A 13,617-nucleotide genomic window follows, 5' to 3' on the forward strand; every position below is an offset into this window, starting at 1 on the left:
CCTTCTTCTTCTACTTTCACCACCCCTCCCTTCTTCCTCCCCTCTTTTCTTTTTTTTGTATGAATGATCCTGACCCCCTCCTCCTCCTCACTTTCCCTCCCTACCCCCCCCCCCCCCCCCCCACCCCAATCCTCCTCCAGCCCCTCCACCAACCATCCAACCAACCAACCCAACCAACCCAACCAGCCCCTTCTCCTCTTCTTGCGAGCACCATAATTTAATGCTCTGAAAGGCCCTTGGATGGCCGGGCAGAGAAAGCCCCTGAAGATGTGGCTCGGAACAGATGTGTGGGCTTTTTGTTGGAGGAGCTGGGAGGCTGGCAGGGTGGCGATAGGCTAATTTGAGCAGCATAAAGCCGGCCCCTTTTCATATGCAGAGTGGCGCTTTGATCCGAGGTGGATGAAAGTGCGGGAGTGGAGAGGGGTGCCGAGGGGAGCCTTTGTCCCAGACAAGATGGCATCTGCTGCGCCCTGCCCTCCTCTCCTATACGATCGCTCCCGACAATGACAGCCGTGGCGAAGAGTGTCAGCCGAGCACTGTAGAGAACAACACATGAAAAAGATGCCCCTCTGCGCGCGGCTGTGTGTGTGTGTGGGGAAATATAAATTCATGCGGCCCCTTGCGTCCACACTACATAGCTGTGCCGCGCTCACACAGAGTGGGGGTAGTGTGTGTGTGTGTGTGTGTGTGTGTGTGTGTGCGTGTGTGACTGTGAGTGTGTCTGTGTGTGTGTGTGTGTGTGTTGAGAGGAGGAGGAGGATGGGTGGGTGGGTCGGTTTGATTGATTTTCCCCGTTGAGAAACAAATAAAGTTGTTATTTGGGCGAGGGTTAGGGCCATTGTTGGTGATCAATCGCGGGGTGCTTGAGGAGCTTTTTCGGGGGAGATCTCAGGGTGCTGCAGGGGTAATCTGAAACAGCAGGCCTGACCAGGGCCAGTGGGGAAACACAGCAGAATTTCATGGTGGGACAATGGTGGGTTGCCAAAACAGCATAAACAAAAAAGAGAAGGACAGAGAATGAGAGAGAGAGGGGGAGAGAGAAAGTGGGAGAGAGAGTAAGCTAATTTAAAGTAGAGGTTCTTTTAGACCACATGCCTACATGCATGCACAAACACAGTTACACTCGCACGCACACACGCACACACACACACACACACACTCACATGGACCTTTGGAAGGTCTTTGATGACACAAAAGATTCCAAAGTCCCATTTCCCTGGGTGCCTGACAGCTCAAATTGGGTTGGAAGAAAATGTTCTTAATTCTCTTTCCGTTTGACAGCGCCTGTTAATCGGAAAATGTGAGGGAGACTTCGTTGCCCTCCGATTGGTCCCCAGTCTAATCTAATCTCCGTACAGAAGGTTGTTCAGGGTTTAGGAGCTCTGAGGGAATGGGGTCCACAGAGAACACTGCCTCGCATGGCAGTAGCCGTGAGAACGGCCCCGTTGTGCCAGAACCGTACAGGTGATGAAAAGCAGGATGTGCGTCGGGGGCAAGTTGGGTCCACGCAACGCGGTGTGTTTTTACCATCAGCTGTGAACTGATTCCAGGCATGTCATGAAGCTATTTCTGAAGATCCATAGCAGGAGTGGTCTGATCAATGTCAAAACTCAAGGAAACTTAAAAAGGATTGATTTCCTGACATAATGCACTCGGTCAACAGTTCATCTCAGTAATATCATGCCCCTCTCTCTCTCTCTCTCTCTCTCTCTCTCTCTCTCTCTCTCATTTTCTGTCTGCCAGGTTATTTTTGCCCTGAATCAGACCCTTCTGCAGCAAGAGTCTCTCAGAGCAGGCAGCGTGCAAATCCCGTACACCACCGAGGACCTCATCAAGCACTACAACTGTGGAGATCTCAACTCCATCATCTTCAACCATGACACTTCACAGGTATCCATCTACAAACACTTCCAAAGCCTCCACATAACTGTATTTGCGGCCCTTTACTTGAGTTGTTGTTTTCTCATTGATAAAGAACATAAAAAGCTCAGTAGTGCTGCAGAAAGATAACTTGCGATGTAAGTCCCCGAACTACAGCAGCATCTCTGGAATTTTCCGAGCACACGCCACATTAATTATGTAATCGCCTAGTGATACCACAAGCAACCGACTTGGCCTCGTTGCGTGGCTGCTTCCTTATGCCAGTAGTGTTTAATGGCTTTGCATAATAGGGAAAACAGCTCTCTCCTCTGCAAACTTCTTACCCGTCCACACAAAAGGATACCAGTTTGGTCTGAAGAACAATTTTTTGTGCGTGCAGGCAAATAGTTTTGGTGCTCTTCTGCTTCCTCTATTCCTAACGGACTATCCCCACCCGTTTCCTCCCATAGGTCCCCAACTTTAATAATGTCACTCTGCCACCAAGCGAGCAGATCACAGCGCAGGAGATTGACAGCTACTTCAGACAGGAGCTGATCTACAAGCGCAACGAAAGGATGGGAAAGAGAGTGAGAGCCCTCCTGGAGGAGCACCCTGACAAGAGCTTCTTTTTCGCCTTCGGCGCCGGTAAGATCACAATTCACAACTTGACAGTCATGTTAATAAGATGCTGTACTGTTTTGAGAGAGCATCCTCCTGGGATCACTGTCCAATCATTCCTACAGGTAAGCTGGTTTAACAGAGTGGTAATGATGCAAAAGTCTAGTTTGGGGGCATACACAGTTAACACATAGCCTTTGCTGTGAGTTAGGTTAAGTATAAAAGTGTCTGCTATTTGAGTCAAACTGTGGTCACTTTGAAATCAGTCCAGTCACATTATAACTACCTAAAACTGATCTATTTGTTTGCACATTGACTAACTGGGGGAGACTGTTTGACCTCGCTCTGCAACCCCCCCCCCCACACTCTTGCTTCATTACGGGCGATGTTTCACAAACACAACTTCAAGCGGCTCTCCACAGCTGGGGCCCTGGCCTCCCGCAGTTCACCGCCAGGTCATCTGTAGATCAGCGGCAGGTCCCGGGCCCAAGCGGGGCATTAAATTAAACGAGTTGAAAATCTGATTAAAGGTACTTAGAACAAATGACTTAAATTCCTTTTTTCATTGTGACCACGGCACTCGTGCAGAACCGAGGAGAAGGAGGCTTAAGCGCCCGGCCATTAGGTCAGAGTGCAGTCATCTCGAGTTTTTAAAAGCCACAATGAAAGGATAAAGAGAGAGAGAGCGAGAAAGTCTCCGCTGAGAGGCTCGTCGGCTCTCTCTCAGACCAGACATCACGGTGATGCGAACAGAAAGGGGAAAAAAACAAAAAAAAACTCCCGTGTTTCGGGCAAGGTTGTGGTAAGTAGGTGGTGGTAATGTCGGTGGGACTGGAACTGGGCTGGATTACTTCATTTAACTCTGGACTGGAAGCTGGGCACAGCATGAGAAAGAGTGGTGGAGAGCCCGTGGCCAGAGCTGAGCATGGCATTCACTCCTAAACCCCCTCCGCATCGCATCGCATCGCATTGCACCCCAGCCCAGCCCCCATGGCGTCCGCAATCATGTGGGTTACAGCTGCGTATAAAATGGCCCTTCTACTTTCAAAGTGTGCTTCCCATAGGTGTGAAATTGAAATTCAAGCCCTCAAAGGGGATTACATCACTTTTCCCGTTAATGACGCTGGCAAAAGTGGTGAGGATTTACTAGACGCCCCACCCGCCCCCGCTCCCCCCTCCATACTCCCGCGGAGAGCTATGAAGTCAGTCAGCCTTGCGACGGAGATGGGCCTTATTGCCTGCCATGCCTTTTATTGTGGTTAAGAGAAGTCTTTAGAAAGGTTCATGCCTTGTACAGGTGGTCTTTATTGGCCCAAAGGCCCTGGAACTGGCAGGACTTTTTTTTTCCTTGCTGGAGGAATAATTAAATTTGGGGTCCTGCCGAGTTATCTCTGCCAACGCGGCCAGAGTGTGCAAAGCCGCGAGGTGCTTGTTTGACCCCTCCTGGAAATGAAAATAGAGATAAGATAGAGGCGGCTCTGCACAATAGTTTGTTTAACTTACTCACGGAGGTTTCTGGCAGTTTGAAAACCATCAATGGGGGAATGCTTGACAGAAGGTGTAAGCAATTAGAATTCCGCAGTGACCAAGCACCGGTCTCTGGAGAAGATTGCTGATAAGCAGAGGTCTTTTTAGAGGGAGAAAGGGAGAAGCCAGACAAACCTGTTGAGAGTGTGTGTATGTGTGTGTGTGTTTGTGTGTGTCTGATGGTGTTAGTGGGTGTGTGTGGCAGGGGGGCTGATGTTGCTGACACTGTGTGTACGCGACTCAGTCAAGCCGACATTTGTCTTGGTTAGTGGGAGCCTTGTAGAATCACACCGGTTGTTTTGGAGTCCCGCGGTGCAAGAATCGGGGCTCTTTATCAAATTACCTGCCCATCTGACACCTGAGAGAGCAGGAAGATTGAGCTCGCCTCGTCTGATTAGTCTCACAACCCCAACACCACAGGGGAACGAGATTGTTATAGATGGGCATCGCAGGAGCCTGTGCCCTGTGTGCGTCAGGGTGGCAATCAGGAAGAGAGGGGCAACATTGTTGATCAACGGGGAACTTCAGCAGATGGAGGAAGAATGCCCCCCCCTACCACCACCAAGAAAGGGAGAAACAGACAGGCTGAGGGGAGAAGAGAAGAGAGAAGCGAGAGGGAGAAAGGTAGACGAAAATACATCTGTTGATGAAAATACTGTGACACACTGGGCTCGTCTGCAGACAGTGAAATTGAATTAAGCTTGAGGCAATTATGAGGATAATATTGAATCAGCTGTTTTTGTTTTCACTGCAATTTTTCTGGAAAATGGGGGGGGGGGGGGTGATATTGTTAAGTCAGTCCCCAAGCGCGGTCCTTCGTATTCCATCAAAAAGGCAAATCCTGGAAAGAAAACCAAGCGCACAGAATTACAACCACTGCTGCAGGCCACAGGCTCTCGAACATGAGGCCTTATTCCACCCCTGTCTTCAACTCACATGGCCTGCGCCGGTCCCAAGCCTTTTTTACGCCTCCAGCTTCTCTGGGGCCTCCTCCCTCCCTGCTCACGTGCACCACTCCGTTTCCCTTCTCTTTCCTCTCCTCTCCTTTTCTTGTTCCCCCCCCCCTCGCCGGTGATAAATGCTTTCTCTCGAGCGCGTTCGTGTTTGCTCGTGTGTCGCGTTGTTGGCCCTCCTGGTTTAGGGGGGCCGGTGGTCACGGGGGGCTGCCGAGGCTCGGGTTTCTCCCGAGGACCGACCGACAGGTCTGAGGGCGGAGGAGGAGGAGGAGGAGGAGTGGAGGAGGTCTTCACAGTCTGCTGCGTTCGGTGGCTGCAGGAAGTCTGTGAGTGAAAACAGAGGCGGACTAATGGGCCCGTCGGACCGGGGCTCGCCGGGACTAACAAGGACTCCATTTCATCAGGCGGCCCCCGGGGCCCTTTTTTTTTTTTTTTTTTACGAGGCCCTCGGCCCACTGAGGTGAGTGAAAGCGATCTGCCCACTTGCCCTCTAGTAGGCAGACTCAGGATGCAGGACACAGTTGACCCTCTTTCTCCCTTTCTTTTTGTCTTTCTTTCTTTCCTTTCTCTCTCTTTCTCTTGCTCTTTCTCTGCCCCTGTTCCTGTTTTTGTTCCAAGTCTTTCGACTGGCTCCTGCTTGTTATTTCACTCCATTTCCTTTCTCACCCTTGTACTTTTTTTGCCATCTCTTCTTGCTTTTCCAGTATCCTGTGTTTTTGCCCTCTTTGTCTCCATTTCTCTCCCTCTCTCTTTCTCTCTTATGCTTGTATATGTAGCCCACCATTGCTCTGAGGGGGGAAACATGGCCTAATTACTCCCCTGAGGGGTGGAAACTGAGAGACAGCAGTTAGAGCCACAATGGCCGCCTTCATGGCAGGGCCACCCCTGGCCCTGTAACAGCAGCTGGGAGGCCAGGCTTATCGGGCCCTTGCATCTCCTGTCAATCACAGCTTCAAGGGGGGGAGCCACTGACCCCTGTCTGCGTACACAACGAGCCCTTTCCAGGTCCCTCTGCGGGGCAATCAGCTGAGAGAGAGAGGCTCTGTGCGGAGCTGTCCTCAGTTGCCCCCCTGCCCCAGGAGGGGCAATGGAAAATTGAGGCACACCGAAAGGCCGGACAGTCTGAACTCATGCTGTTTAAAGATTAATGAGCCCAAAAGATGTGCTGTCTGTATGTGTGTACGTGTGTACGTGTGTCTGTGTGTGTGGGACACGTACGCAGAGCAATGCAACTTGGAAGGTTACATTGAGAAGAGACTTAGTGGCAGACAGTAGATGTGTAGAAAAGTTTTGTACAGTAAACTTAAGTCAGCAATTAAAGTGGAAGTTAGTTGTTTTGAAAGGTGATGCACATACACTACAAAGCCGCATGACGTGAGTACAATCATGCGGTTGACATGAGAATGGTGCTTGCTTTCGATTGGTTAGACACATGGAGCTCCATGTCCTGATTGGCTAGACACTGGGAGGATCAACTTCCTTTTTGTCCTCCATTTTGCTTGGAGAAAGAATTTTCAGTAGAGAATATACTTTCAAAATATTTCCAGCATGTTGAATTGCTGACCGCATTGGGGGATGTTTCTCCGAAAAATAAAGAAAACAAGTGACCTTCCTTTGAAAACCCCATACGCGTGAAGATATCCCATGCACCCCAAATCTGAGAAAGGTGCCATGATAGCGATACGTTCATCAAAGACTTCCACCGCATCCTTGAAGTGCCATCTTATCTTCCCGACACCGCCAGGACAGAGATGTTAGAGAGACTGAGAGGATGTTTATACCAGCGAGTGATCTTTGGAAATCAGCCCTGTCTGTGGTTTGAGATGATGGCGAGAGTGACGCTCGGTATGTGAAGCCTTTCTGCCTCTTGGAACTTCACTCCTAATGTCATCTCTAGTGACAGGCGAAGACGGAGCCAAAACCAGAGCTATAATTTCTCCCCTTTCTTTTCGTCTCTCTCACAGTCCCTCATAGTGGTGATTTGCTTGCACGCATATGTGCGTGCGTATACACATTCTCTCTCTCTCACACACACACTCACTCACACACACACACACACACACACACACACACACACACACACACACACACACACACACACACACACACATATGCATACACAGATATGCATAGTTCTTTCTGACACACATAATCTTGATGTGACATTTTCACATAAATTTACACTATCTTTCCTCATCTTTTGTTTGCTGTTACTCATTCACCCACTCCCCCACTCTCTCTCTCTCTCTCTCTCTCTCTCTCTCCTCTCCCTTCCATTCTCCTCCGTGGCCCCCTCCTCCATTCTCATACATTAGTAATCTGTGGAATGTTGTGTTCGTGCTGGTGTGGAGCACAGTGGTGTGGTCACGTCAGCAGCTTCCACAGCGCAGGGCCAGGCCCGAGAGTCATTACCGGGAGGCCACAGGCCAGACCTCCACACCTCCTCCCCCCCCCCACACACACACACACACACATTGGCTCTCTCTCCTTCCCTCACACACACACACACACACACAGACACACACACACACACACATTCGCTCATTCACACAGATGCACACACACACACACACACTCACACACTCTCACACACACACACACACACACACACACACACACACACACACACACACACACCGCTTAATTGCAATGAGGCCAGGCGTGGACAAACTCAACTCCATTTGATGATTTAGATTGAGTCTATGACCAGTCACTAGGTACCAGTCCAGTTTTTGCCCCCTTAATCAGTCCACCTCTCAGAGAGTGCCCAGGCTGGCACACGTGGGCAGATGAAACAGACGCCGGCATGTTTCACTCCCAAGTGGTGCATGTCATGACCAAAAAGACCCTTAATTGCTCATTTAATGTCAATTATCCCTCGTCCAAGAATAGACACCATAGCTCATTTCAATGAGAATGTGCCGTTCTTTGGAGAGCTTGTGCAGTTTATTTACTCAGCTTACGTACACTGTGGAACATGCTCTCAGACCATCAGATGCTTTTCAGAGAAAAGAAGGAGAGACGACTTTCGTTTTTGACATAATCATCAGTTTGTTAGGTCGCTCATTGACGCTTAAGCACCTGATGTTTCTGCCCAGCAGCCAGAGCAACCCTGGCATCTGTTTTCGCAGGCAGGAGCTAACCTTGAAAGCAGCGGCTTGGCCTCTAATTAGATTTCATGGTAATTCCTCCCCAAAAATGAATCCATTACTCCTGATTCTGCTGTGTTAGAAAAGGAGCAGAGAGTCTGTCAGCACCCAGATGTGCAGATGTTGTACCAGATGACAAGAGTCGCTTATGTGTCAGACAATCACAATATTTTCGGTACTAATTTAGCGTTGTCGTTTATTTAGAGCGTTGCTCTAAGTTGGCTGTGTGGTGGTGCTCTGTTGCTCAAGTTGGCCGTAATTCTGAGCGCTGCATACTTCAGCGTTATGAACTTGATCAAAGCGATTACAGCGCCCAGAGTTTTATCAGTGTTCCAAGCTCTCTCAACAAGCGACGCAGTGTTTGCCGCGGCCAAAACACTTTCATTGAGACCGGAAAAGTTCCAGCATGAATGAAGCATTGCTGCCCACCCTCCATCCCAACCCCTCTACACCCCCCGCCCCCCACACCACCCCACACCCATCCAGCCCCAGAAATATTTGAGGGATTTTAATTTTTGACGTGGATTGCGTGGAGAGTAAAGTGCGAGACTGTGAAGGCGGCATGTGGAAGCAGTTATTTGCCTCTCGCGCCTGCAGAATCCAGTAACTCGATACAGGTAACCATTCAGTCTCCGCTCCCTCATTAATGACTGCCATACATACATACCGGGCCCTGCTTTTTAATAAAGTGATATGTTTACATATTGTAGAGAACCGTGCTCTCGCTCACTCCCGACAGCCAGAGACCCTTTTTCTTCCCCACACACACACACACACACACACACACGCACGCGCCGAGGCGACAGCAAACACACGTGTCCACAGCTCGAGCCATGCTGCTTCACTACACAGAGCAAGCTCTTCAAGTCCCCAGGAAGAAAAGGAGGAAAAAAACACACACACACACACACACACACACTCACTCTCTTCCACACATTTAAATATTTGTGGGTGAGTAATTACGAGCGTGGTTGTTAGCCTTCTGTGTTTACATTTGAGTGTTTTATTCTTTTCACACACAATTAAGGGCCTTTTGGTGCCGGGGCTCGTAAGACGTGTGAAGTGAGAGGCCTAGGCTTTAAGCGCAGGCGAGAGTGAGGGCTGAAATGTGTTCTTAAGCCGCACAAGCACATTGAGATGTCAGCGTGGGTGTGTGTGTGTGTGTGTGTGCGTGTGAGTGTGTGTGTGTGTGTGTGTGTGCGCATGTGTGTGTGTGTGTGTGTGTGTATGTGTGTGTGTGTGTGTGTGTGAGTGCATGGGGGGGTAGATAGTATGACACATCCTGGTGCGGTTCTGAGGCCTAGTTTTCATGCCTTCCTCAGCGCTCCACTCATGTTCTGCCAGTCACTTATCCGCAGAGTCCAGCCTCCAGCTGACGGCGAGGGCAGCGGAGGGACGGACAGCGTCCAGCAATCAAACTGAGACATGTATAAACTAGCATGTTTTCAACCTCCTGGATCTCATATAACAATACTTTACAACTGTTTTGCTGTGGCTTGTCACATAAATCTGGCGCAGATGTCAAAACAAAAGTTAAAGAGGGAGAGGAAAAGACAGAGAGCGCGCGGGAGAGAGATTTGGACCGGCCCCACAGACACCGCACTCCGAGTGGTTGTTAAACAGCGGAACGCCGTCTGCTGGTGAACTGGCAGGCCCGGGGACGGCTCGGCCTTTATGGTGTCGAGGTGCTGGGTGTCCCCCCACTGATTTATCGTCTCCGCAACGGTCGTGAAAGTGTTTATGAGCTCAGCCTCGGAGCGCCTTAAACGTGGAAACAAGAGAAGAGGCGTCCAATAGCACCGACGACCCCCGAGGTGCCAAACGCGGTGGCTGGGCAAGAGAGGTGGCACGTTTTTTTCCGCGTGTTACAGAGGGGTGTCCGCGGCAGCGTGCGTTCCAGAGGGAACGGCCAAGACTCTTTCGCCTTAACAGGCCCCCGAGGCGCAGCATTGTGTCAGCAGCATCAAGGCTCCGTCTCGGCAGATAGGATCTGCGGCCTGTCTCACCACAGCGCTCCAGAGCTGCGCTGCAAGAACATGTCGTGACACCCGCCTCTGATGTATTGAAAGGGTTGAACCCATCTCAACTTTGCCCTTTGACCCCCTTCCTCCTACTCATAGCTGTGGCCTGCATGCACCTGGAATGGGGGTTTATGTTTTTGCCCCGCGGCCAAACGTTCATACGCTCCACAAACGGCTCTGCACAATGAAAAGGAAGGGAAATTACATATTTCGTTATTAGTGGCACGGTGTGGTGGCCATCCTGAAAGGCGGCGTCGCACGTAGCAAAGGAGCTTTTAAGTCCGGACCGTTAAGCTGGAAGGCCCCGGAAGGCAAAGCCGGCATGATAACACCACTGCAATGATTTACAACCCTTTCCTGCTGGAGGTGTTTATGGCCTGTTTGCATTGTAGCTTGGGATTAGTCCTTTTTTTGCCTGCTTTAATACTTTCTCCTCTAGCTTGAAGCTTTGCAGTAGGTCAGTGAAAGGACATTTCACCTCATTTGAGCTACTTTGAAATGGCTGAGGGTGTACTTCGGTTTCAATTTCTTTAAATCCAATGGTTATTCAAAGCATGTCTAACCATAGATGTCATTGCCCTGAACATTTACATTGGAGGCTTTGCATGCTCATGTCGCCAAGACTTTGATACCAAGAGAATCGTAAGTGTCACAATGATCTACCGGAGGTTACGTTCCAACTCCTAAGGCAAAAGAAATGAGTTGACACTGAAATATCAGCAGAGAAAGTTTTGGTTAAACTGTGGACCCAAGTAGATGATAATATCCATGTGAAACACTCATTTGGCAGGATTGTTTTGCTACAAGATAATGCTTCAGCTAATGCAATTCAGGATCAAGCACCGCGCCATACAAACATAATAGGAAAAATATGCGCTGCACTCTTTTTCTCCGGGAACCACAACTCGAGATAGTTGTTTAGTGGGTCCATATGAAGCGCTGCGTAGTTGTATTATATAACAGCATTGTTTACAAGGTTTCTGGGAAATACACCCAGGCCGTCCCCTTTCTGCAGCGCATCATGGGAGATGCGTTCTGGATGAAGAGCAGGGGAGTAGGAGAGGAACACAGGATCACGGCCGGGTAAGAGGAAACAGACGCTGAGACCCGTGTCAACAGTCTGATCCTGCCCACTCAACCCCAATCCACTTCCCGATACCTCAGCGTAGGACCCCACAGGCATCCAGACAGATCACACCAGACTCGCCAGTCATCACCACGCCTGCCACCGCTCTCACCACAATTACATTTAACAAGCTCAGTCATTTTTTTTTTTAAACTGTGAGATTGTATTATAATGGAGAAAAATAATAAAAACACCCGAATTCCCTGGCACAAACGTGTGATATGTGAGACAATGAACACAGAAGGGAGCCTTGGAGACGTTTATTTTCTCGGCGGCCTTTTCAGCTAAGTGGTTCCCCTGCTTTGATCCCGTCCCCCCACACACTGGCCTGAGCAGCCCAGCAACACCGGTAGAGGGGTCAATCCATTGGCTTCTCCACCCCTCTCTCTCTCTCTCTCGCGCGCGCCTTCCTCCCGGTGCCAGTGCTTTGGTTGGCAGCCCGAGAGGCAGGCTGGCAGCGCGTGCCAGAGATATGTAATCCAGCACCGGTTCAGAGGGGTGAAGGCCACCTCCAGAACTTTCTCGAGACGCTGGGTTTATTTAAGCAGGGCGCTTTCACGCCGCCGTGTCTGTGGGGCCTGGAGCTCTGGTCCCTCTGGGGAGTTAGCAGCTCTGGGCATGCAGTCAGAGACCACCCCCTTGCTCCACTCCATCCCAAACCCATCTGCAACCCACTAACCCACCCACTCGTGTTTTTAATGGAGACAGATCACCCAGGCCTGATATCCCCCCGTGACTTTACCATCAGCTTTTATCCAGCATCTCTCCGATATTTATTCAGGGACCCGAGAAAATGGCCAGACCTTAACCACACACTAAAGCTAGCATTTTCAATTCAGAGTTCTACCAATACGGAGATCTAGTGGGGCTTTGGCAGCTCTATTCTAGATTGTTCTCTTGGTCAAGTGAGTCACAGAACAACCGCAAAGTCGCCTTTTTTTCAGAGTTGAAATATGGCGGTGACATTTGAGCTGTCACTCTTTTACTGATGGAAACACGCTAATGAATCATTTTTAAGGTGCGCTGGCTGCATGCTCGCCTTTGAAAAGAGCCAGTGCTTTAATGCTCGGAGGCAGACTCCAGCTTGAACTCTTGCCCATGTAAAGTCTATGTGGTCCTTCTTAAGCATTTCATTTTCAAATCCAATTCTTCCCCACAGTGCCTATTCAGGTCCCCCCCATCGTATCGCTCCGGCATCTACAGACTTAAAATTCCTCAAATGTTTGACATCTCCCTCTCCGCTCGCTTCTCCCACTGAATAGAAATCAAAGCTTTTTATCATTTCCTTTCAGGACTCCCCTCTTCCCTCCTTCCATCCCTCCCTACCTCCCTGTTTCTCTTATCCTGGGGACACTGGCTCGCCCGTGGATACGGAGGTGAGCGAGTGAACCCTGTAAAAGTGCTACATACCGTGCTGCTTAACTCTGCATGGCTGGGAGCACCATAAACACCAGCTTCTGTGGAAACTCAGAATGTTTGGTCTGCGAGAGCCTTTGGAGTCAGGCCTCTTCTCTGTCGCAATTCTGGAGGCGAGGTGGGGGGACGGTGGGGGATTTTGACCACTGTTGTGATCCACCAGTCGGAGTCTTTTATTAGCAATCAGCCATGTCACAAGATTCTGGCTCCAGAACCTCTGCTGATGGTCGGATAAAGATTGCGTGCCAGAATTGTGTGAGTCGAAAGATGAAAGATGTCTCGGTGGCTTCATTTATTTATCCAGGACATGGATCTTGTCACTATAAGCACTTCTTTCATTTGTTTTCTTTTATATTCCTGTGATCTTTTTTGTGGCATTCAATGGAGTCCTTTGCAGACGTTTTCACACCCTAGCAAAATCAGAAAGTAATCCACAAGGACTTTGAGCTACTTCCAGCCATCGATTCATGCAAGTTTTTCCAACCATACATTCTCAATGTCATTAAATTTCATTTAATACTTTAAGCATGATATTAAATTGTGTTATTCTGCAGCCCTCTCTGTGTGGATTCTGGCAAAAGAGACTCTTTTTGAAAATATTTTGGAATCAATTCCTCTCACTAGCAGAACCTTCTCCCTCCATTGCCTCCCCAAACAGCTTGACTTGCCCCCTCTCTTGACTTGGGCTTCTAACTTGATTGAGGTTCGTTAGCGTAGCAGTAGCAATATGTCAGTTTGAGGAGCACCCCAAAACCACAGCTCAGAGAGGATTAATTGCCCTCCTTCAGGACTGCTTAAGAAGTGAAAGGGGAAGTGAACTGTGAGTTATCACCTCTGTTGAACTGACAGATGTGTTTGGGTGTTCTATTGTTACCTCCCCGATCCAACCAAAACACACCTTAATTGCAAATGCACGTGTCCTGTTTTGCATGAGCTCGGCAGTT

The 13,617-nt window shown here is 49.5% G+C and overlaps 1 protein-coding gene across 1 annotated transcript in view; it reads left to right on the top strand.

Moving 5' to 3' along the window:
• trabd2a (TraB domain containing 2A) overlaps window positions 1–13,617 on the top strand; it is a 54,709-nt gene that overhangs the window by 21,603 nt on the left and 19,489 nt on the right. The window contains exons 3-4 of the mRNA XM_062555171.1: window positions 1,744–1,890; window positions 2,331–2,505. Coding sequence (XP_062411155.1) covers window positions 1,744–1,890; window positions 2,331–2,505 — 322 coding nt within the window. The remainder of the gene's footprint in view (window positions 1–1,743; window positions 1,891–2,330; window positions 2,506–13,617) is intronic.

Source organism: Sardina pilchardus, chromosome 14, assembly GCF_963854185.1.
Source record: "Sardina pilchardus chromosome 14, fSarPil1.1, whole genome shotgun sequence".
NCBI lineage: Eukaryota > Metazoa > Chordata > Actinopteri > Clupeiformes > Clupeidae > Sardina > Sardina pilchardus.